The sequence below is a fragment of the Cherax quadricarinatus genome, chromosome 27 (assembly GCF_038502225.1).
Source record: "Cherax quadricarinatus isolate ZL_2023a chromosome 27, ASM3850222v1, whole genome shotgun sequence".
NCBI lineage: Eukaryota > Metazoa > Arthropoda > Malacostraca > Decapoda > Parastacidae > Cherax > Cherax quadricarinatus.
In genome coordinates, this window is record NC_091318.1 from 16,066,965 (window position 1) to 16,093,455 (window position 26,491).

At 40.3% G+C, this 26,491-nt stretch overlaps 1 protein-coding gene across 6 annotated transcripts in view; it reads right to left on the reverse strand.

The window, feature by feature from the left end:
* Nucleotides 1-26,491, reverse strand: part of LOC138853274 (pumilio homolog 2-like) — a 439,987-nt gene that overhangs the window by 11,786 nt on the left and 401,710 nt on the right. For all 6 annotated transcript variants that reach the window (XM_070089036.1, XM_070089035.1, XM_070089037.1 and 3 more), the window contains 2 exons: nt 14,901-15,106; nt 14,642-14,784 (listed from right to left, as the gene is read on the reverse strand). In XM_070089036.1, the coding sequence (XP_069945137.1) occupies nt 14,642-14,784; nt 14,901-15,106 (349 nt within the window). The remainder of the gene's footprint in view (nt 1-14,641; nt 14,785-14,900; nt 15,107-26,491) is intronic.

Consider the following 26,491-nt stretch of genomic DNA (forward strand, 5'->3'; position numbering starts at 1 on the left):
TGAGATAATAAGTATGGAAGTGGAGTGCATGCCTCTAAGTTGACCAGGTTGTACAACAAAACCCAAGCAACCATCACTACTACCCTGGCCAACAAAAAGGCAATCAAGGAAGCTGTTGTTGCGAAAGGTGAAAGTATCTTTTCAAAACACAGATCGCAAGTACTCGAAGATGTTGAGAGACTGTTATTGGTGTGGATCAATAAAAACAAATATCAGGAGATAGCATCTCTCAAGCAACCATATGTGAAAAGGCTAGGCAGTTGCATGACGATTTAATTAAAAAATGCCTGCAACTAGTGGTGATGCAAGTGAATTTAAGGCCAGAAAAGTTGGTTTAAGAGAATTAAGAATCATAGTGGCATATATATAGTGTGATAAGGCATGGTGAGGCTGCCAGTTCGGACCAAAAAGCGGCTGAAATTTTTTTATTTTTTTTTATTATCACACTGGCCGATTCCCACCAAGGCAGGGTGGCCCGAAAAAGAAAAACTTTCACCATCATTCACTCCATCACTGTCTTGCCAGAAGGGTGCTTTACACTACAGTTTTTAAACTGCAACATTAACACCCCTCCTTCAGAGTGCAGGCACTGTACTTCCCATCTCCAGGACTCAAGTCCGGCCTGCCGGTTTCCCTGAACCCCTTCATAAATGTTACTTTGCTCACACTCCAACAGCACGTCAAGTATTAAAAACCATTTGTCTCCATTCACTCCTATCAAACACGCTCACACATGTCTGCTGGAAGTCCAAGCCCCTCGCACACAAAACCTCCTTTACCCCCTCTCTCAAACCTTTCCTAGGCCGACACCTACCCCGCCTTCCTTCCACTACAGACTGATACACTCTTGAAGTCATTCTGTTTCGCTCCATTCTCTCTACATGTCCGAACCACCTCAACAACCCTTCCTCAGCCCTCTGGACAACAGTTTTGGTAATCCCGCACCTCCTCCTAACTTCCAAACTACGAATTCTCTGCATTATATTCACACCACACATTGCCCTCAGACATGACATCTCCACTGCCTCCAGCCTTCTCCTCGCTGCAACATTCATCACCCATGCTTCACACCCATATAAGAGCGTTGGTAAAACTATACTCTCATACATTCCCCTCTTTGCCTCCAAGGACAAAGTTCTTTGTCTCCACAGACTCCTAAGTGCACCACTCACTCTTTTCCCCTCATCAATTCTATGATTCACCTCATCTTTCACAGACCCATCCGCTGACATGTCCACTCCCAAATATCTGAATACATTCACCTCCTCCATACTCTCTCCCTCCAATCTGATATTCAATCTTTCATCACCTAATCTTTTTGTTATCCTCATAACCTTACTCTTTCCTGTATTCACCTTTAATTTTCTTCTTTTGCACACCCTTCCAAATTCATCCACCAATCTCTGCAACTTCTCTTCAGAATCTCCCAAGAGCACAGTGTCATCAGCAAAGAGCAGCTGTGATAACTCCCACTTTGTGTGTGATTCTTTATCTTTTAACTCCACGCCTCTTGCCAAGACCCTCGCATTTACTTCTCTTACAACCCCATCTATAAATATATTAAACAACCATGGTGACATCACACATCCTTGTCTAAGGCCTACTTTTACTGGGAAATAATTTCCCTCTTTCCTACATACTCTAACTTGAGCCTCGCTATCCTCGTAAAAACTCTTCACTGCTTTCAGTAACCTACCTCCTACACCATACACTTGCAACATCTGCCACATTGCCCCCCTATCCACCCTGTCATACACCTTTTCCAAATCCATAAATGCCACAAAGACCTCTTTAGCCTTATCTAAATACTGTTCACTTACATGTTTCACTGTAAACACCTGGTCCACACACCCCCTACCTTTCCTAAAGCCTCCTTGTTCATCTGCTATCCTATTCTCCGTCTTACTCTTAATTCTTTCAATAATAACTCTACCATACACTTTACCAGGTATACTCAGCAGACTTATCCCCCTATAATTTTTGCACTGTCTTTTATCCCCTTTGCCTTTATACAAAGGAACTATGCATGCTCTCTGCCAATCCCTAGGTACCTTACCCTCTTCCATACATTTATTAAATAATTGCACCAACCACTCCAAAACTATATCCCCACCTGCTTTTAACATTTCTATCTTTATCCCATCAATCCCGGCTGCCTTACCCCCTTTCATTTTACCTACTGCCTCACGAACTTCCCCCACACTCACAACTGGCTCTTCCTCACTCCTACAAGATGTTATTCCTCCTTGTCCTATACACGAAATCACAGCTTCCCTATCTTCATCGACATTTAACAATTCCTCAAAATATTCCCTCCATCTTCCCAATACCTCTAACTCTCCATTTAATAACTCTCCTCTCCTATTTTTAACTGACAAATCCATTTGTTCTCTAGGCTTTCTTAACTTGTTAATCTCACTCCAAAACTTTTTCTTATTTTCAACAAAATTTGTTGATAACATCTCACCCACTCTCTCATTTGCTCTCTTTTTACATTGCTTCACCACTCTCTTAACCTCTCTCTTTTTCTCCATATACTCTTCCCTCCTTGCATCACTTCTACTTTGTAAAAACTTCTCATATGCTAACTTTTTCTCCCTTACTACTCTCTTTACATCATCATTCCACCAATCGCTCCTCTTCCCTCCCGCACCCACTTTCCTGTAACCACAAACTTCTGCTGAACACTCTAACACTACATTTTTAAACCTACCCCATACCTCTTCGATCCCATTGCCTATGCTCTCATTAGCCCATCTATCCTCCAATAGCTGTTTATATCTTACCCTAACTGCCTCCTCTTTTAGTTTATAAACCTTCACCTCTCTCTTCCCTGATGCTTCTATTCTCCTTGTATCCCATCTACCTTTTACTCTCAGTGTAGCTACAACTAGAAAGTGATCTGATATATCTGTGGCCCCTCTATAAACATGTACATCCTGAAGTCTACTCAACAGTCTTTTATCTACCAATACATAATCCAACAAACTACTGTCATTTCGCCCTACATCATATCTTGTATACTTATTTATCCTCTTTTTCTTAAAATATGTATTACCTATAACTAAACCCCTTTCTATACAAAGTTCAATCAAAGGGCTCCCATTATCATTTACACCTGGCACCCCAAACTTACCTACCACACCCTCTCTAAAAGTTTCTCCTACTTTAGCATTCAGGTCCCCTACCACAATTACACTCTCACTTGGTTCAAAGGCTCCTATACATTCACTTAACATCTCCCAAAATCTCTCTCTCTCCTCTACATTCCTCTCTTCTCCAGGTGCATACACGCTTATTATGACCCACTTCTCGCATCCAACCTTTACTTTAATCCACATAATTCTTGAATTTACACATTCATATTCTCTTTTCTCCTTCCATAACTGATCATTTAACATTACTGCTACCCCTTCCTTTGCTCTAACTCTCTCAGATACTCCAGATTTAATCCCATTTATTTCCCCCCACTGAAACTCCCCTACCCCCTTCAGCTTTGTTTTGCTTAGGGCCAGGACATCCAACTTCTTTTCATTCATAACATCAGCAATCATTTGTTTCTTGTCATCCGCACTACATCCACGCACATTTAAGCATCCCAGTTTTATAAAGTTTTTCTTCTTCTCTTTTTTAGTAAATGTCTACAGGAGAAGGGGTTACTAGCCCATTGCTCCCGGCACTTTAGTCGCCTCATACGACACGCATGGCTTATGGAGGAAAGATTCTTTTCCACTTCCCCATGGACAATAGAAGAAATAAAGAAGAACAAGAGCTATTTAGAAAAAGGGGAAAACCTAGATGTATGTATATATATATGCATGTGCGTGTCTGTGAAGTGTGACCAAAGTGTAAGTAGGAGTAGCAAGATATCCCTGTTATCTAGCGTGTTTATGAGACAGAAAAAGAAGGCGGCTGAAAAATATGTGCAGGAATTCAAGGGGTACACAGGCTGAAGGACTGAAACCCCAACAAGTGTTTAATTGTGACGAAACAGGCCTGTTTTGGAAGAAAATGCCAAACAGGACCTACATTACACAGGAGGAAAAAGCACTGCCAGAACACAACCTATGAAACACAGGCTAACCTTAATGTTGTGTAGTAATGCTAGTGGGGATTGCAGAGTGAAGCCTCTACTCGAGTATCACTCTGAAACTCCCAGTGTGTTCAGGAAAAACAATGTCATCAAGGCTATTTTGTGTGATGTGGAGGGCAAACAGTAAGGCATGGGTCACTAGGTACCTTCTATGACTGGTTTTACGATGTGTTTGGCCCCACTGTGAAAAATTATCTCCTGGAAAATAAATTGGAACTTAAGTGCCTCCTGGTATTAGACAATGCTCCTGCTCATCCTTCAGACTTGGCAGAGCGAATTATGGGGGAGTTGAGCTTCATAAAAGTGAAGTTTTTGCCTCATAATACCACTCCTTCTCCATGGGGAAGTGGAAAAGAATTCTTCCTCCGTAAGCCATGCGTGTTGTAAGAGGTGACTAAAATGCCGGGAGCAAGGGCTAGTAACCCCTTCTCCTGTATAAATTACTAAATTTAAAAAGAGAAACTTTTGTTTTCCTTTTTGGGCCACCCTGCCTCGGTGGGACACAGCCGGTTTGTTGAAAGAAGAAATACCACTCCTCTCCTCCAGCCCATGGACTAGCAGGTCATTTCAAATTTCAAGAAACTGTACACCAAAGGAATGTTTCAAAAGTGCTTTGAAGAGACCTCAGACACTCAATTGACCCTAAGAAAGTTTTGGAAAGATCACTTTAGTATCCTCAACTGCATAAACCTTACAGGTAAGGCTTGGGAGGGAGTGACCATGAGGACCTTGAACTCTGCTTGGAGGAAGTTGTGGCCAGAATGGGTAGAAGAGAGGGATTTTGAAGGGTTTGGGGCTAACCCTGAGGAGCCTATGCCAATTGTGGAATCTATTGTGGCATTGGGGAAGTTCTTGGGGTTGGAGGTTAGTGGGGAGGATGTGGAAGAGTTGGTGAAGGATGACAAAGAACTAACTACTGATGAGCTGCAAGAGCATCTGCAACAGCAAGAGGCCACAACTGAGGAAATTCCTTCAGAGGAGGGGAGAGAGAAATGGAGGAAGTTGCCTTCTTCAAAGATTAAGGGAATTTGTGCAAAGTGGGCTGACGTGCAATCCTTTATGGAAGAAAATCACCCTGACACAGCCGTGCTGGTGACTTTTACAATGACAATGTTGTGAACCACTTTAGGAAAATCTTAAAGGAACGTGAGGTACAGATTTTTGGTGCAACAGAAGTCCAGCGACTCTCAAGTTGTTCCCAGTGGCATTAAAAAAAGACAGGAAGTAACCCCGGAAAAGGACTTGCTACCTAAAGTCCTTATAGAAGGGGATTCCCCTTCCAAAAATTAATACACTTCCAGCTCCCCTCCTCCCATCTCATCACACATCACTACAGATTCAATAAAGGTAAGTGTCAATTATTCTTCATTTAGTACAGTATACTGTACATGTATCCTTTTTGTGTGTAGGAAAATGCATATTTCATGTGTTAAAATTTTTTTTTTTTTTCATATTTTTGGGTGTCTGGGATGGATTAATTAGATTTCCATCATTTCTTATGTGGAAAATTAATTCGACTTACGATAATTTCGTCTAACGATGAGCTCTCTGGAACGGATTAATATCTTAAGCCGGGGGTTCACTGTAGTTGAAATATTATTAATCCATTCTAACCCCCCTCCCCCCCAAAAAACTAAATTTTTTTTGTTATGGGATTTTAAACAAAAAAAGTGTATTTATAATTAAGAAATGATTTTTGCCTTTTTTTTTTTTTTTTTTGCCAAGTCCCAGCAATGTCTTAGAAATGCTGGAGTATATATGAAACTCCTTGAAGCATGGTGTAAGATGAGTGACATTTGATGATCAAGCACTGCCTTGGCTTTTTTTTTCACTGTTACACAAACATGTCTATTTGTTTCTGTATTTGTCTGTGTCTGTCTAGCTCCATGTTTATCTCTGTCTCTACTTATCTGTCTTTCTATCTGCCTGTATTTCTGTCTTCTCGTCTCTTTATTTGTCTGTCTCAGAGAGAGAGCCACTCATGAACCAACGGGTATTACACACGATGCAGTCATCACGTCTGATTCCTGAACAAGTGAAAATGTATATTACTTGCCAGTTATGCTTATTATGCCTTATATCTACAAGCATAGTATAGCACCTTGTCTGGATTTTTTTTTAGGTTATCCTAGGTAATTTACATTAAGTATAACTGTATTTGTGTGTACCTTTGAGATAGAGATAGATACAGTCAGACAGAAGGAAATAGAGACAGCCAAAGCAAATCAGCCAGCCAGCCAGCCTACCGAACATGTTTTACACATGTTCCAGAATTGTTTCTCTTTACTTAGGGCATATGTTATAGAACATTCTGGCTCAGGATGACATTACTAGTGGTACCTAAATTGAAAGGATGTTACACTTTTTTTTTTTTTTTCAACAAGTCGGCCGTCTCCCACCAAGGCAGGGTGACCCAAAAAAGAAAGAAATTCCCCAAAAAGAAAATACTTTCATCATCATTCAACACTTTCACCACACTCACAAATTATCACTGTTTTTGCAGAGGTGCTCAGAATACAACAGTTTAGAAGCATATACGTATAAAGATACACAACATATCCCTCCAAACTGCCAATATGTTACACATGTTACACATTGGTTATTATCGAGGTTTTTGATATTTCCTTGGTATCTCCTGCAAGTGGCAGCGTATCTGAAGATCGCTCGTAACTCGGATTTTGGCTCGCAACTCAAAGCAAAAAATCACCAGGTGATGGCCCATAACTCTGAAAACTCAAGTTGAGGCACTCTTAAGTCAATGTGCCACTGTATTCCTTTAGCAGGCATTTTGTGGATTATTACACCACAGCTTCACTTGCCAAAGGCTTTAGTACAGTCTGTGTACACTATCTGCATTTAGTTTTCCACTGCAACCAAGACCATTATCATATCATGATGATCCAACAACTGCCAAAGATAGGAATGAGTTACAACTTATTCCACGTTGCTCTGGGTTGTGCAAATGTCATTATTCCAGGTGATTAGCAATCTTACTGCTTACAACTTTTCAAAGATTTTGATAATGTGGGACGTTGGTTATTGGCCTATAGTTTTATTTTGCAACTTCTTTACTGCTATCTTCATGATGTGGATCTATATCAATGGTGTTTTAATGACTTTGGTGACACATGTCCAGGCTCCTTCTCTATAGAATACCGAAGGCACGAGGCGGGTTTCTTGCAGCTCAAAATATGAAGCTCCTGGAGTCGAGTGCAAATGCATGCTATCAATAGCTTCCTTGAAGCTGAGTATGGTTAAGGGTATGTCAAATTATGGAGATGTCAGCAGGGTTTAGTCTCAGCCATGAAAAGCTTGTCTGGAGTATAAATTTTGAAACTAATTAATGGTTAACTGAACAGTTATATTGTGGGTTAGCATCTCATTCACTTCATTGTTGTCATCAGTGTAAGTTACATCTCAAGGGCCTGATATTAGACATGGGTTTTGCCCTGGATTTTCCACACAATGTATTGTGGATTCCTTTCCATTTCATGTATGGTTTTCTTTTTTTTCCTGTCTTTCTCCTAAGCTCTGTATGATGCATTCAGTCTGTGCTCAGTGTTTACCATTCCTCAAACTAGCATCTCCTTTCATTCCTCAGAAAGTCTGCAGTCTGAGAAGTTTTGTAATTCTTTGTCTTTGCTTGTAGAGAAAGAGTACCTCTAACTTGCCTCTTCTCGATAAGTGTCTGAAGCATACTTCTAGTGCAGTCAAGATAATTCTCTTGTGATACTGGTTCAAATTCATGTTGCATCTTCCCAGGATATTTCAATAAGATCATGATTTATTTGATCCTAGTTAATGTTTTTATGGGTAAAGTTGAAATTATTGAATGCTCTCCTGACTGACTGTGCTTAACTGCTTAAGACTAGTGTATGTATGTTTGAACTTTGATTATGTCATGGTCTAAGTTTGCTTGATTAGACTCCACGATGCTCCATACTAGATACAGTGGTACCTTGACTTACGAGTGCCCCAACTTACGAGTTTTCTGAGTTACGAGCCGTCACTTGGTCGATTTTTTTGCTTTGAGTTGCGAGCCAAAATCCGAGTTACGAGCGAGCTCAGATATGCCGCCATTCGCAGGAGAGAGAGGAAATATCAAAAACCTTGATAATAATGAATGTGTAACATCCTTTCAATTTTGATACCACTGGTAGTGTCATCCTGCCAGAATGTTCAACGTATGCCCTAAGTAGAGAAACAATTCTGGAACGTGTAATACACATTCGGCAGGCTGGCTGGTTGAGAGGCCGGCTGGCTGGCTGATTTGCTTTGGCTGTCTCTATCTTGTGTGTCTATGTCTATCTCTGTCTTTGTGTGTGTATCCGTCTGTCTCTCTCTATCTCACAGGTACACAAATACAGTTATACATTGTGTAAATTACCTAGGATAACCCAAAAAATCCAAACAAAGTGCTATATTACACTTGTAGATATAAGGCATAATAAGCATGACTGGCAAGTAATACACATTTTCACTTGTTCAGGTATCAGACAAGACCGACTCTGCATCATGTATAATACCTGTTGGTTCAGGAGCGGCTGGCTCTCTCTGGCGCTCTCTCTCTCTCTGGCGCTCTCTCTCTCTCTCTCTCTCTGGCGCTCTCTCTCTCTCTCTCTCTCTCTCTCTCTCTCTCTCTCAGACGGAGACAAGTAGAGAGACAGGAAGAAAAGCAGAAACAGAGATAAACACAGAGCTAGACAGACAGAAACAGACATGTTTGTGTGTAACAGTGAAAAATAAAGCCAAGGCGGTGCACGATCATCAAATGTCACTCATCTTACACCATGCTTCAAGGAGTTTCATATATACTACAGCATTTCTAAAACATTGCTGGGACCATGCAAAAAAGGCAAAAATCATTTATTTATAAATGCATTTTTCTTATTTATAAGCCTGCAACAAAAAAAATTGGGGTGGTTTTTTGGGGGGCTGGAATGGATTAATGGTATTTCAATTAATTTCACTGAGGAAAACTGATCCGATATATGAGCAAATTAAGTTACAAGCTTTGTCTCGTAACGAATTAAACTCTAAAGTCAAGGCACCACTGTACTTATTATTTGGGAATCTAAGGTCAAGGGCATTTTACAGTCTAGTCATTTAAGTTATTTACTGCCTGAAGACAAATTTATTGCAGTCTTTATATTTCAATTCCATGAGACTGCTCATCTAAACTGGCTCCTGAGATTTTCTCTGCTATTACACTGTGCTACATACTTCCATGTTAGATGTCTACACATTTCTGGAATGACAGGGACTGAATAAATGATTAATCTTTTTTGTTTTGGGTAACCCTACCTAGATGAGAGTTGGCTGGTGTGGTACAGAAAAAAATAGAAAAAGAGTAAAAACATGGTTATAAAAAGATGATTATAAGAAAAGCATTATACATCAGGGCCCCACTTTTCGGCGTTTTTGCCTTACGGCGTTCCACTAATATGGGGATCTCGAATTATGACCAAAACTTTCTATATGGTAAGTGGTTTTTCAAATACGGCGTGTGCCACCCAGTTTGTTTACATTGTCCATGAGCACATCTCTCTATTAAGTAATAATAATCACTCTTGGGCACATTAAATGTCTAATTTTACGTCAATATAGACATTTTCATTAATGCATCTATGACATTTTCTGTGAAATTATATAAGAAACATGTTACACAGCATATAAATATGCTGTTTATATGTTTATATACACGTTTTCATTAATCAATCTATGATATTTTCTTCAAAATTATGTAAGAAGCATGTTACATAGCATATAAGCATTTAATGTTTATATATTATGGAGGTGTGGCAGCCGGGCGGAGGGAAAACATTACGTCACTCCCCTTAACCCCTTGACTATCGCAACCCCCAATCCTGAGGTGTCTCCTGGTGTCGCAAAATTTAAAAAAAAAATTATTTTTTCTTATGAAATGATAGAGAATACTTTCCTGATTGTAAAGACACCAAAAAAATTAAATTTGATGGAAAACTGACGGAATTACGCTCTCGCGAACTTAGCGACCTCGGGGATATTTACAAATCGGCGATTTTGCCCACTTTGAGCCTTATTTTCGGCTAATTTCATTATTCCAGTCAACCAAACTCATAGCTATTTCTTCAGAACTCCATTTTTTTCTATCGATTGAGTACAAGAAACTGCCCATTTACCAATTTCAACTACCCAATAACATGGTCAGAAATTTGCAATTTGGCCAAGTTCACGAAAATTAAAAAATATGACAATTTCAAAATAAGGACCAGAATGAACAATGCAGACATTCCTGGCTCTAAAATAACATTTTCTTTGTTCATCAGTCATGTCTCCCATCCCCTCTGATATTACTCTTGCTTTTTATTTTGAAATTTTATTCAAACAAAAAATAGAAGATTTACTGTTATGCAGACTACTGCAATACTGTAATAATTGTAAAAACTGCATCAACCCATTCATGACTGCATATTAGAATGGCTATTTGGACATTTATTGGACAATGACATCATTTGTTTACTTTTGAACATCGGCAAAAATCAAACATTTCCCATACTTTGTGCTCCATTTCCAGGTTCTTTTTAAAGTAAAATCAATCAAAATCACCTCTATTTCTATAACATATTTTCCATTCTATCAAATGAGACCAAGAAAACGAGAATACAGCCATAAATACTATACGAAAATAGACCACAAAGTCGGCATTTTAATTAAAAAAAAAAAAAAAAAAAAAAAAACAACGGTCGGAGTTTTTTTTTCTCATTATGCACTGCGTACTCCAGGATTTTTTTATATGGTGCACACTGACCACACAGACCAATTCTCTCACATGTGGGCCCACCAGCTTTCTCCTGCTTGATTTGAAGCCGCTAGAATTTATGTTTATATACAGTGGACCCCCGCATACCGTTGGCATCACATAACGTTAAATCCGCATACCGCTACATTTTATCGCCAAGATTTTGCCTTGCATACCGCTAAAACACCCGCTCAACGCTGTTCGCCCGAGACGCGTCTAATGTGCGCCCTTAGCCAGCCTCACATGTTCCGCCGGTGGCATTGTTTACCAGCCAGCCTCCGCGGTAACATCCAAGCATACAATCGGAACATTTCGTATTATTACAGTGTTTCTGGTGATTTTATCTGCAAAATAAGTGTCCATGGGCCCCAAGAAAGCTTCTAGTGCCAACCCTACAGGAATAAGGGTGAGAATTACTATAGAGATGAAGAAAGAGATCATTGATAAGTATGATAGTGGAGTGCGTGTCTCCGAGCTGGCCAGGTTGTATAGTAAACCCCAATCAACCATCGCTACTATTGTGGGCAACAAAAAGGCAATCACGGAAGCTGTTCTTGCCAAAGGTTTAACTGTGTTTTCGAAACAGAGATCGCAAGTGATGGAAGATGTCGAGAGAGTGTTATTGGTGTGGATAAATGAGAAACAGATAGCAGGAGATAGCATCTCTCAAGTGATCATAAGTGAAAAGGCTAGGAAGTTGCATGAGGATTTAATTAAAAAAATGCCTGCAACTAGTGATGATGTGAGTGAATTTAAGGCCAGCAAAGGTTGGTTTGAGAGATTTAAGAGGCGTAGTGGCATACATAGTGTGATAAGGCATGGTGAGGCTGCCAGTTCGGACCACAAAGCAGCTGAAAAATATGTGCAGGAATTCAAGGAGTACATAGAAACTGAAGGACTGAAACCTGAACAAGTGTTTAATTGTGATGAAACAGGCCTGTTTTGGAAGAAAATGCCAAGCAGGACCTACATTACTCAGGAGGAAAAAGAAATCCCAAGACATAAGCCTATGAAAGACAGGCTTACTCTGTTGATGTGTTCCAATGCTACTGGTGATTGCAAAGTGAAGCCTTTATTAGTTTATCACTCAAACTCCCAGACCGTTCAGGCAAAAGAATGTCCTCAAGGAAAATTTGTGTGTGCTGTAGAGGGCAAACAGTAAGGCATGGGTCACTAGGGACTTTTTCTATGACTGGTTACACCATGCATTTGCCCCCAATGTGAAAGATTACCTAACTGAAAAGAAATTAGAACTTAAGTGCCTCCTGGTGTTAGACAATGCCCCTGGTCATCCTACAGATGTGGCAGAGCGACTTTATGGGGACATGAAGTTCATTAAGGTGAAGTTTTTGCCTCCTAATACCACTCCTCTCCTGCAGCCCATGGACCAGCAGGTTATTGCAAACTTCAAAAAACTGTACACAAAAGCTCTGTTTGAAAGGTGCTTTGTAGTGACCTCAGAAACCAACTCTTCAAGTTCTTCTGCTTCTATCAACTTTTCTGTACTCGACTGAAGAAGCCTACTGTGTAGGCGAGACTTTTGGAGAGATCACTTTAATATCCTCAATTGTGTAAACCTTATAGGTAAGGCTTGGGAGGGAGTGACTAAGAGGACCTTGAACTCTGCTTGGAAGAAACTGTGGCCAGAATGTGTAGACCAAAGGGATTTTGAAGGGTTTCAGGATAACCCTAAGAATCCTATGCCAGTTGAGGAATCCATTATGGCATTGGGAAAGTCCTTGGGGTTGGAGGTTAGTGGGGATGATGTGGAAGAGTTGGTGGAGGAGGACAATGAAGAACTAACCACTGATGAGCTGACAGATCAACTTCAACAGCAAGAGGCCAGACCTGAGGAAACTGGTTCGAAGGAGGGGAGAGAGAAATTGAAGAAATTGCCTACTACAAAGATTAAGGAAATCTGTGCAAAGTGGCTTGAAGTGCAAACCTTCATGGATGAAAATCACCCTCACACAGCTATTGCAAGCCGTGCTGGTGACTATTACACTGACATGTTGTGAAACACTTTAGGGAAGTCATAAAGGAACGAGAGGTACAGGCCACTATGGACAGATATGTTGTGCGACAGAACTCCAGTGACTCTGAAGCTGGTCCTAGTGGCATTAAAAGAAGAAGGGAAGTAACCCCAGAAAAGGACTTGACACCTCAAGTCTTAATGGAAGGGCATTCCCCTTCTAAACACTAACACTCTCTCCTCCTCCCATCCCATCAATCATCACCAGATCTTCAATAAAAGTAAGTGTCATGTAATTGTGCATGCCTTTTTCAGTTTGTGTGTATTAAAATTAATATTTCATGTGGTAAAATTTTTTTTTTTTCATACTTTGGGGTGTCTTGCACGGATTAATTTGATTTCCATTATTTCTTAGGGGAAAATTCATTCGCATAACGATAATTTCGCATAACAATGAGCTCTCTTGCACGGATTAATATCGCTACGCGGGGGTCTACTGTATACGTCAAACACGGTACCTCGTAAGACGTATATATACGGCCGCGACAGTCAAAGGGTTAATACATGACACTTTTGTTTACAATTCTTGGCATGAATTATTCATTACTTCTCCCTTTGTTTATGATGGCATCTAAAGGTAGTTGTTAGAAACAAACTCGGTGAACATGGATTGTAGACGGTAATAATATGGCTCTGGGCCACATTAAATATCGTGTAGCTATGTAGGTAGGTATAGGTATGTAGTCCAGGTGGCCTATAGTATACTTACATTATTATTACAAGTGATAATTATACGTATGTGTACCTGTACCTAAGTACGCCTTCACTTAGGGCGTCATTTCTTCTAAAAATGGTGTTACATGAGAATGAGAGCGTTTCTCTTTATTTTTTCTACTGTATCAACATGGAGACAACTTGTACACAATGTAAAGCGACAAAAACCAGACGCGTTCGTCTAGTTTGTTTACATTACGTGTGGGTGGGTTGGGGTGGGAAGGGCTACCCTGGCTGGATTCTGTATCTCCCAAACCTGACTTCCTACAAATAAAACTCCCCTCTCACCCTACAATAAGACTACAAATATTTTAAGGTAATTAATGAATGTACTGTACATGTATTTTATCGCTCTGGGGAAGTTTAATTAAATGTAGTATATTACGTGTGGGTGGGGTGGGCTGACCTGGCTGGCTACCATATCTCCCAAACCTGACTTCCTATAAATTCAACTCGCCTCTCACCCTACATGAAGATAAATATTTTAAGGTAATTAATGAATGTACGTACTGTGTATTTTATCGCTCTGGGGAGCTTTAAATGTAGTATATTACGTGTGGGTAGGCTGGGCTGACCTGGGTGGTTACCATACCTCCCAAACCTGACTTCCTACAAATTAAACTCACCTCTCACCCTACATTAAGTCTACAAATATTTTAAGGTAAGTAATGGGTGTACTGTGTGTTTATTTTACTTTTTATTGTTTTTAATGCCTGGTTCTATTGCTAATGTAATATATGTTAGTGTAAACTTGTTACCTGGCATTTATATGCATTTATAAGTAGAAAAAATGGCGTTCTGTTTTCCGGCGATGCCTGCTTTCCGGCAGTAGCCTGGAACCTAACCTGACGTTTAAGTGGGGCCCTACTGTACAAAATAAACAAGCATGTTTATAGAAAAACCACTAACCGCTGTTAAAACAAGCTAACAACTGCACATGCTAAACTGTATACACAAGTGACAATCCTAAAGATGCTTAGCAACACACAATCCTCTTTTTCATAATGTATATTATACTTACTTAAAAGTTTTGTCATCGTCAAGTCCATTCTGTACAATGCCATTAGCTTGCGGGGAGTTACCATTCTCTACTTCCTTTTTTGTTGGGTCAAACGGGGAAGGAGCCTTGTCTTTTTTATCCTTGGTACTTTCTCCACCTCCATTCTGTTAAAAACATAAAAAGGAAACCTTTACATCCCTCTTTCTAGAAAGACTTGAGTGAATGAGTTACTAAATAATGTAAAAACATTTTTAGTTACAGTTACTGGTTAGCTACTCACTCTTAAGGCGAGGTTGGCCATGCGGGCATCAAGGTCCTTTCCAGTTGGCGAAGAGGCCAGAACATATTCTACCATCTTAAGACCCACCCCAGTGTGGTCAGTGGCACGCGGTGATAATACAGAGTCTCCTCCAGGAAACTGTGGCCTTCCATGACCACGCTGACCAACACCCATACTTAAACTGTGACTCTGGCCCACACCATGATCTGTAACAAAACAATAATGTACTTACTCAGTCCCTTATATCAGTAGCTAATGATGCATGGGACCCTTCATCTACCAAGATGTGGCTCCAAATTCAGGCAAATTTTATTTGTATTAGCATCCATGCATAACCTTTACAACCTGCTTCATCAACTACTACTTGTAACAGCTACTTAAATCAGCAAAAGAAGACCACTTACTATCTTCTTTCTTCTTCTTCTTTCAACAGACTGGCCATATCCCACCAAAGCAGGGTGGCCCAAAAAGAAAAACAAAAGTCTCTCTTTTTAACTTTAGTAATGTATACAGTAGAAGGGGTTACTAGCCCCTTGCTCTTGGCATTTTAGTTGCCTCTTACAACATGCATGGATACAGAGGAAGAATTCTGTTCCACTTCCCCATGGAAATAAGGAGAAAAGAACAAGACCTAGTAAAAAAAATAAAAGAAAACGCCGAGGGGTGTGTGTATATATATGCTTGTACATGCATGTGTAGCGTGACCGAAGTGTAAGTACAGGTAGCAAAATGTACCTGAAATCTTGCATGTTTATGAGACAGGAAAAAGATATCAGCAATCCTACCATCGTGTAAAACAAGTACAGTGGACCCCCGGATTAAGACGTCATCAGAATAAGTAATATTCAGAATAAGTAACACTTTTGCGTCAAAATATTGGCTTGGTGAACATCACTGAACTTGGTATAAGTCATTCATGTCGGGGCCTGAGCGGCCCAGTGTAGCATTGTTTACCAGCAAGTGAGGACGATCCCACGTGTTCATACATTTTGTATTATTCCATTCTGTTTAGTGCTTGTAACTGCTAAATAAGCCACCATGGGCCCAAAGAAAGCTTCTAGTGCCAGCCAGCCCTTTGGAAAAGGGTTGAGAGAGAGAGGGGGGAGAATGTGCCTTTTTCTGTGATTCTGCAATATGTATGATACTAAAGCAGCAGGAGGCTATAAAGGCTATAGCGCCAGCCAGCGATAAAGTGTAGCATTAACAGTGTAGCAAGTAAGTTAAACAATAAACTGATAGAAAAAGGACAGCACGAAACTGACTCCTCCATTGTTGTTGGAGGTATATAGGGCTACTGACTAACACCGCTGCCTTCACCACTACTACGTAAGGCTCATCTTTCAGTGGCCCTTATACACCCAACAACAAACAACACACCACCACTCTTGACATTCTTAATGCCATATTTTATTCATTTTAGAGTATATATCATGTTTCTGTGTTATTAATATTGTTTATTATGTCATATTAGATGAATTGTGCTAGATAAATAAGCCGTAGAGCTGATATTAGTGTCATATTGAAAGACTATCTTGTCCTGTCTCCCAACACAATTCCTAATATAAGTCAGAAACAGACCTCTGTGGAACACTTTTTTGCATGACAGGGGTCCAGTTACTCAAGCTGGTCCTAGCGGCATTAAAAAACGAAGAAGGAAAGTAACCCAAGATAACGACTTGGTACCTGAAGTCTTTATAAAAGGGGGATTCCCCTTCCAAACAATTGTAAACTCCTCCATCCTCTCTCCTCCTCCAGTCTTCCATACATTACCATGTCTTCAATAAAGGTAAATGTGATGTTATTATTGTTTTACTCTTCATGTATCATTGTTTTCTGAGTAGGTAAATGTATATTTCACGTAGAAAACATTTTTTTAATACTTTTGGGTGCCTGAAACGGATTAATTGGATTTCCATTATTTCTTATGGGGAAAATTAATTCGGAATAGGTCAGATTCAGGATAAGTCACTCTCTCTGGAACGGATTAATTACGTAATCTGGGGGTCCATTGTACAGGCTTTCATTTTACACTTACTTGGCAGGATGGTAGTACTTCCCTGGATGGTTGCTGTCTACCAACCTACTACCTAGACTTACTATCTACCAGCAATAATTATTTTGCATTTGTTGATCCAAGTGTCTCCCACTACAGTGCAGTTCTGTTGTACGTGACACTGACAGTTACATAAATCTATATCAGTGGGATCAATGCTGGTGCTGTCAATATATATCAGTGGAATCAATGTCAGCGCTGTAGATCTTTGCATAATTTATACCAACCTCAAATTTGCTGTGGCAGGCAAATTTTGGCTTGGACACGAGAGAATAAGTCTATTGCGTGGGTGTGTATAGTACAGTGGTACCTCGAGTTTCGAACAGCTCCGAACTCAAACAATTATGCAAGTGTAAGTGCTTTTGTAAGTGTATTATTGGGGGTCTGAAACGGAATAATCTAATTTACATCATTCCTCATGGGAACAAATTCATTCAGTATCGGCACTCGAACGGCCTTCTGGAACGAATTAAGTTTGTAACTCGAGATACCACTGTATATTAAAAAAGAAACCGAGGCTTTCTGAAGGGTGGTTTTTGTGGTTTTTACTGGCTGTTTATGGGTAGCGATAGACTGATCAGAAGAAATACTGGTGAGAGATTTTGGCTGTTATCACACAGAAAATGGCCTGAAACAGGATGAAAAAAAAAATTTTTTTTAGGAGATTTCCTGGGAAAGGGGAAAGGAGGGAAGGGTAAACTTCGTGTGGGTCTATTTATAGGTTTTTATTAGGTCTGCTTCAATTACTGGGAAACACAAACCATGACCAAGCATTCTTGGTTATGGTCTAATAGTCAAGAAGTGTGTTTTTGGTGCATGACTATAGATTAACCCTTTCACTGTCAGTCCCGTAATATTACAGCTTGGAAACCAGTGTCGGTCCCATTAAAATACGCCAAAATTCTAGCAGCTTTAAATCTAGCGGGAGAAAGCTGGTAGACTTGCATGTGAGAGAACGTGTCTGCATAGTCAGCATGCGCAGTATAAAAAAAATCGGGGTGGCCGCAGGGCATTGTAGGAGTGCAAATCAGTATGCCTTTTTCACCCATGCCTAGCAGTAAGGATTACCCCACTCCCCAGCAAATTGGGACTCTTCCCTTCCCAAGTGATAGTTCTAACACAGACTGATGTGTCTGTGAAGATGAATCTCATTGTTTTGAAGAGTTCATGACCTAAAGCAATGCCCAGGATGCCAGAAATAGTGCTGAAAACCCAGACGACCATCTACCTTTGGTGCTGGGCCATTCTATTTATGTTCACTTGTACCACAGCGAAAGAGGAAACTCATATTTTCCCTTGTCTCAATGAATAATTAAGTTTATTTAGGTATACACAAATAAAGTGACATAGATTATCATACATGGCAGCATGTGTAGAGAACCTAGGATAACCCATAAAAGTGAAAGTGACTTATTTCCAGCATGGGTGGTAGTGAAGACAGTGTGGGTGTGGGGAAGGCAGTGTGGATGGTGGGGATGATGGTGTGGGTGGGGAAGACAGCATGGGTGGTTGGGAAGATGGTGTGCAAGTTTATTCAGGTAAACACGAATACAGTTATAGATTATCATGCATAGCATGTGTAGAAAACCTAGGATAACCCAAAAGAGTCAAATGACTTATTTCCAGCATGGGTGATGGGGGAGGCAGTGTGGGTTTGTGTAAACAAGTTTTGTAAACAATATAATGATGGCAATGTTTGTGTGTTTATTGTGTTGCATGCAAGTGGATATAGTATATACATTATGCATTATATTGGTCTCACTGGCCACAGAAGTTACTTGAAAAAATAAATTAGAAAAGAAAAAATAGAATAAAATTAAAAATACTGTAGAGTGAGCGGCAGTCGCCGATGTTGCTCTAAGTGGTTCACTTTGTCAACTTCATGCCTCTGTATCTCAGTAAGTACTGATTGCAAAAAAATTTGTTTTTCTTTTAAAACACTCTGAAAAATATTCTTAATATTTGATAAGAAATTTTTTTTTTTTAACATTTCTCGACAGAGCAAGTTTGTGATCAGGGCTCTTGACAATGAAAGGGTTAAAAGTGGAGGCCATGCATTATGTACGTCAGGCCTGGAGATGAGATTAAATGCAAGGATGCTTTAGTGGCTGGAATGCCTACAGTGTTTTGGACTGTTTTTAAAGAATAGTTTGTTGACAATGCAGTACAGCCTCTCCTCACTTAACGGAGATCCATTCTTAAGACCATGGGGGTGGTACTGCAATCTATTACTCTAACCAATTATCTTGTATTAGCACCACTTACTTTAGTGATGAATATGGGGAATACATTTTTGCTAATTTTACTGTAAAAAACCTTAAGATACCCATAACAATCGGTGCCATTTACCGGATACCTCACACAAACATCCCAAATTTCAGTGAGAAATTAAAGTCACTAATAACAAACAGACAAATGAATAAGCACCACCTTCTCTTAGCTGGAGACTTCAACATCAACCTTGGCTTACTAGATGATCAGCCTGTAACTAATTTCATCAACAATATGAACAACACACTTCTCATACCAACAATAACTAAACCAACCAGGCTCACTGAGACAAGTGCAACCATAATAGACCACATATGGACCAATATACTAGCCCCCCCTTAAATCAGGGATAATCACAGATAGCACTACAGACCACTACCCTACCTTCCTCCTGACAAACATTAACCCTTCATCGCGCAAGGGGTCCGAAAATTTGAAATTCAAACTGAACTCCCTATGGTGGATAGAGTAACTCAATACAAGGTCACTGATCCCATATAAATTGATTTCTGATGGTTAGTTTTCGAGCAATTGCCAATCTCCGAAGACCGAAAATATTAGGCCGCCCCCGACAAAGTGATTAAAAAATTTTATGTTGCAAACTTGCAATTGTTAATAAAACACACCAAAACAATTTTTTAAATTTAATATACAAACAGACAATATAAAAAACATAAATGGAACTTGTATCAAAACATTTTTTAATTGTTACAAAAATATAAAAAGGAAGCAAATATCAACAATGCCAAATTGCAAAGTGATGCAAGTTTCAATCCCTATATTCCTGAGATTCATTTGGAAGACCAATGATTCTATATTGCTAATTGGCAAGATGGAAGTCTGTGAAACAATTTCTATCAGTCTTTATGCACAGATTTACTTTGCATACACTACAGACGAATGACGATGTTACCGTTTTTTTCGAGGTGCTGCAATACTTGCAAGTAAACGGCCTTTGCCCTGCCATTGGGAAGTGCATTAGAGTAATGTCTTTCCTAACACTGTCATCAGGCATTTCTGTACGTGTTCCCCTCCCAGGTTTCACTATGCCAACACCATTGGAAGTACATGGTGAATTAGTTGGTGAAGGTCTTGGAGTTGTTCTTAGGCTGCTCCCTCTAAGGTTTTGTCCTTTAGACCTTGCAATTTCAGAGATAGAATTCCTGAAATACTTCAGTTGCATACACTTTTGCTTTATTGCTCGAGAATAACGGCAATAAAGCAGCCATGCATTCACAACAGCAAGATCAATAATATAGGCAAATAGCCGCATGTACCAACGTTTTGATTTCATTGGTGTTTTGTAGAGATGCACCAACATGTTGCTTTTGTCAATACCTCCCATGTTTGCATTATAGTTCTTGATGACTGCAGGGCACGATATTTTCTCTTTCCTCTTTGTACCCTTGTTATATCTCTCAACAAGACTCATGGGCTCGACCCCAATATCAGTTGTCACTAAAGTCACAACTTTGGTGTCCTTCCATCGTACAACAAGGACACCATCATTGTTGTTGAAGCAAAAATTGCCCCTGACCACACTGTTTTTTTCCATTTGTTTGATAGGCACCAGATGTGGCTTACCACATCTATTGTCACGTACTGTTCCAGTGTATCTGCAGTTATACTTATCTCTTAGTAGCTTGACCAAAGGCATACTTGAAAAGAAATTGTCAGCATAGATTGCTGATGTGTTTGTCTTGTTCATAGTTTGTGCAAGTACCAAAACAATCTTTGTACTTATTGGAAGTTTAGATTCTTCCTGTGGCAGCTGTATGGGATGTGTGTCAAAAGTTGTTGTGCCTTGATACATGAGTATATCATGTATGAGTCCATCTTGACTTGCACGACAAAAAAGTTTGAAACCCCACTTATCTGGTTTTGTTTTGATGTACTGCCTTACGTTTCCAGCAGTTTTACCCTTGAAACCAACCATGACTTCATGAATAGATTGCTTGGGTGTAGCTGGAATTTCAAGCAAGCATTAGTTAGTTCAGTGTAAAAAGGCCTTACTTTGTAGAATCTGTCATTATCCTTTTTTGTGTTGTCATTGAAATGAATATGACTTCTAAGGTACCTAAACCTCTTAGACGCCATGCTATCTGCAACCTGTTGGCTCCTAAAAGCAGCTTTCCAATAGTCTTCGAGGGATGGTAGTGAAGCAATACCCATGAACAACAAAATACCTATGAACCTCATGATCTCTTCAGACTCTGTTGAAAAAGTACTATTTACGTCTTGTTGCCTTGTATACAAATTTGTTTGATATGCTATGTTATCTATCATGGCTGGAGTAACGAACATTAGAAAATACTCATATGGAGACCTAATTGCAAGAGGCTTTTCATGTTCATATGCCGGCAAAGGATCATTTTCAATGTCATCTACGGTCCACTCAGATGAAACTTGAAGAGCAATATTCTCATGGATCTCTTCCTCATCCGGGTATTCCTCAATCCTAAAAGTTTTCTTTTTCCTCATTACTTTCTGCTTTTTGGCTGGCCTTTCTTTCCTTTCTTCCTCCTCCTCATCATCACTTGACATCTCTGCATCCTGTGCATGCGGTGGCAAGTATTCATCACCACTATCCAGCAATTCTGGTTCGTCTACCTCTGGTTCCGAGTCACTGTCTTCAGAAACGCAGACATACCTCGACCTGCTGGTCGACTGCTCCCCATAAAACAGCCTCTCATGGAACTGGAAGGACAATAGAAACCTCCTGTATAAATCCAGACCACTACAGAGTTCATATATGCAATTGAAAATTTTTTATAAACATTTATTTGACTATAATTGGACATTCCCGGAAACTCGCGCAATACCCAAATAATTCGGACTAAAATGCTTGCACTTTTTTCAACTGCATGCTACACTCATATTATGCTTCACACGGACTTTAGGTATATATCAAAATATGCCTAAACTATTCATGTAAGCACTAAACACAACAATCAGTACTTACCGACATTGTAGAATGTATAATCCAAGAGTAGATTAGTAAGGGTGGAGGGAAAAATGCGAGTGTGTTCGAAGCCAAGCCGCCAGTGTTTATATTTTGATCTCTCAACCAATGGGAAGGCGGCAGAAGCGAACTGTACTTAGCTGAAGAGACTCAGGGAAGGCTTGTGATTGGTTGGAACTAAAGAACGGGAAGCTGGCCGCGCGGGGCGCGAAGTATGACACGCGCCAAAAACACGTAATCAATACCGATTTTTTTCGGCCAAACACGATAAAGGGTTAATAAACCACCACTTGAATACAACAAAGTCTCATTTAGACTCCATGACGAGGCCTCAATAAGGAAGTTCACAACTGACCTAGAGATTGTTGACTGGCCTACAGAATTCTCCAAGGCCAATGGTATTGATGACTGGACAGACATTTTTCTTAACAAATTACTTAGACTATACAACAAACATTGTCCTATAAAAACGAAACAGATCACAAACAAACGGCTTGGTTGCCCATGGCTAACCAGCACCATTCTGAAATCCATTGACAAGAAACACCAATATGAAAAGCAATATAGACAGGGCTTAACCCTTTCAGGGTCCGTCCCGTAGATCTACGGCTGGTCGGTGAGTGTCCAAACCGTAGATCTACGCCAAAATTCTAGCGCCGTCAAATTTAGCGCGAAAGCGCTCATAGGCCTACATATGAAAGAATGGGTCTGCGCCGTGGGTGTGCGCCGTAAACAAAAAATCTAGGCGCCTGCATAGCATTGTGGGAACGCCGGCTCAGTCACCCTTGTTCACCATGTCTCGTCGCAAGTCAGCTCTCACTCCCCGGAAAATTGGGACTCTCCTCTTCCTGTCTGATAGTTCTGACACTGATGGAAGTGGAAATGAAGACGAATTCTACGGCTTTGATAAGTTAGTGACCGAAAATAATGACCAGGATATCGATAATAGTGCAGAAAACCCCGACGATCCTCGACCTTCTACCTCTGGTGTGGGCACTCGTGACTCACGGTCGGGTGTTCCTAAACGTAAGAGAAAACTAATATTTTCCCGTGGCCTGGCCTCTGACTTCAGTAATGACGATGATTCTGATGTGGATTGTGATTTTATTGCGCTCGACGATCATTCGAGTAGTGATAGTGAGGAAACATATTCACCAGTGAAGCGTCGGTATGTTCGCCGCCGCATGCGCTCGGGTAGTGTACCCTATGCTGTGCCCAGGGGACGGAGTTCATCCCGGAGTACATCCCGTGGCCCTACACCCGTTTTAGGTAGTGATAGTGAGGATGATGTGGCTACACTTGGCATGGATGGGCCACAGACATCAGTGGATGGTGTTAGTGGGGCTGGTGGTGGTAGTGGCACCGCCATGCGTGACTCGCTGTGCCACGCGGGAACCCACACTGCTGACTCGTCAGTTCAAGGACAAAGCGGAGCGTCACCCACCAGCCCGCCACAACCACCCGTACAACCAGCCTATGATGTCCAGTATCCACCAGCAAACCGTATCTGGGATTGGCAGCAAAATCCCAATTTTGTTCCCAGCCCTCACCACTTTGATGACTCACAAAGTGGAATTCTACCTACCTGTCCCCTTGGAACCACGGCCAATGAACTGGAATTCTTTGAATTATTCTTTGACCAGCCATTGATGGAAATTATTGTCAGGGAAAGTAATAAGTATTTTCAGTACACCATGGCAAATACGATCTTATCACCACAGTCAAGACTACACAGGTGGAAAGAGACGACTGTTGCAGAAATGTATTTGCTTTTTGCAACAATAATGCTTATGCCTCACGTCTATAAGCATAATATAAAAGCATACTGGTCCACAGATCGGCTAATTTGTACCCCATCCTTCAGTGAAATAATACCAGTGAACAGGTTTATCTTACTCTTACGTATGTTGCACTTCTCTGACAAAACCAGGCCTGACAGAAGTGACAGGTTATACAAGATTAGAAATGTTTTCATGTATCTCAAACAAAAGTTCAGGATATACTTTTATCCATTCAAGAATCTTGTAATTGACGAGTCTTTGATTTTGTTCAAAGGTAGACTGTCATTCAAGCAGTATATACCGAGCAAGAGGAACCGCTTTGGTATAAAACTGTTTGTACTCTGTGATTGTGACAGTGGCCTGGTGTTGGATATTGTTGTATACACGGGTAGTAAAACATTGAAAGATACCAAGATGTTATTGGGTATATCAGGTGACGTAGTGAGAAACATGATGGCACCTTATCTTGGTAAGGGCGATACATTATATACCGATAACTGGTACACAAGCCCATTACTCAGTGATTTCATGCGAGTGAACAAGACAGATGTGTGTGGCACAGTGCGTTCTAATCGTAAACATATGCCCAGGCTCAACGCAGGTGTTCGTGGTGATGACGTGCAGGTGTTTACTGCCAATGACATCATGGCATTACGGTGGCATGACAAACGAGATGTCACATTGTTGACAACCATTCACCGTAATGAAATGCAAGACAGTGGCAAAGTTGATCGAGTGACTAATGAACGTATTCGAAAACCAGTGACAGTGATTGATTATACACAAAACATGCGCTTGGTTGACAAGTGTGACATGCAGATTGGTTTTGTTGACTGTGTTCGTAAGAGTTACAAGTGGTACGTGAAACTTTTCTTCCATCTCATGGACATTTCAATGCTGAATGCATATAATATGTACCAAATAAAGACTGGTAACAGACCACCGTATGGTGAATTTTGTCTGTCTGTTGTCAGACAACTCATAATGAAGTACCAGGTAACAACACCTGCAATACAACATGGTCCTCGAATTCATCACAATATACCCAAGCGTTTGAGAAGAGAAGGTGATCATTTCATAATACAGCTTCCTTCAACTCAAAAGAAATTTGCTCAGAAGAGATGCATTGTCTGTGCACAAACAAAACGACGGCAACAAAGACGCAAAGACACTCGGTTTATGTGTGAGGAATGTAAGGTGCCTCTGTGCATGGTGCCTTGTTTCAAGGAGTTCCACAAGCTCCAGCAGTTCTAAAACCATGTCCAGTGATTGTAAATATGTAAATATATGATAGAACATTAGTATTATACAATATTTGTGCATGTTTATTGTAATAAACAACAGTGGTAAACAATAATATGATAATAACTTTAGTGCGGTTATTGTGTTCAATACAGTGAGTTTATATATATACATTATATACAGTATTGGTCTCTCAGGCCCCAAATGTTAGTAGGAATAGAAAAAAATTGGAAAAGAAAAGAAAAAACAACTAAAACAACAAAATAATATAACCTAATGAAACACCATCCCACTGACACAGCTAACAAGATAAACGACTTCTTCTCAACCATAGGATCTAATCTCGCCAATAAAATCCCACATAAAAATGCCCATGCCGGGGACTACCTAGATGGGAATTTCCCAAATTCCTTCTATCTTGCACCAACTGAGCCCTCGGAAGTCACCGAGATTATAAAGTCACTTAAAAACAACTCGGGGAATCTGTCTAATGTCCCACCATTACTGTACAAGCGAGCGGCCCATATCCTTTCGCATGCTATTTCATTACTTTTTAACAAGTCACTAGAAACTAGCACCTTCCCGAAACTACTCAAGACTTCAAGGGTTACACCAATACATAAAGGTGGTGACCCTACAGACTTAAACAACTATAGGCCAATATCAAACTTACCATTGCTATCCAAAATCTTTGAGAAACTCGTGCACAGGAGACTATATTCATTTATAACAGCACAAAACATACTCAACCCCTGCCAATTTGGATTTAGGAAAAATAAAAGCACTAATGATGCAATCATAAAAATGCTAGATCTGCTTTACACAGCATTGGAAAATAAGGAATATCCACTATGAATTTTTATTGACCTAAGAAAAGCTTTTGACACAGTAGACCACGACATCCTACTCCACAAACTTGACCATTACGGTATAAGAGGCCATGCGCTTGCTTATTTCAAATCTTACCTTACTAATAGGTATCAGTATGTTACCATTAAAGACACAGCATCAACAACACGGCCACTTGATACTGGAGTTCCGCAGGGAAGTGTCCTTGGTCCCCTGCTCTTCCTCATATACATCAACGATCTTCCAAACGTATCCCAACACCTGAAACCCATTCTCTTTGCTGACGACACGACTTATGTCATCTCTCACCCTAATCTTGCCACCCTCAACACCGTTGTTAACGAGGAGCTGATCAAAATATCGACTTGGATGACAGCCAATAAACTTACGCTTAACACTGACAAAACCTACTATATTATGTTTGGTAGCAGAG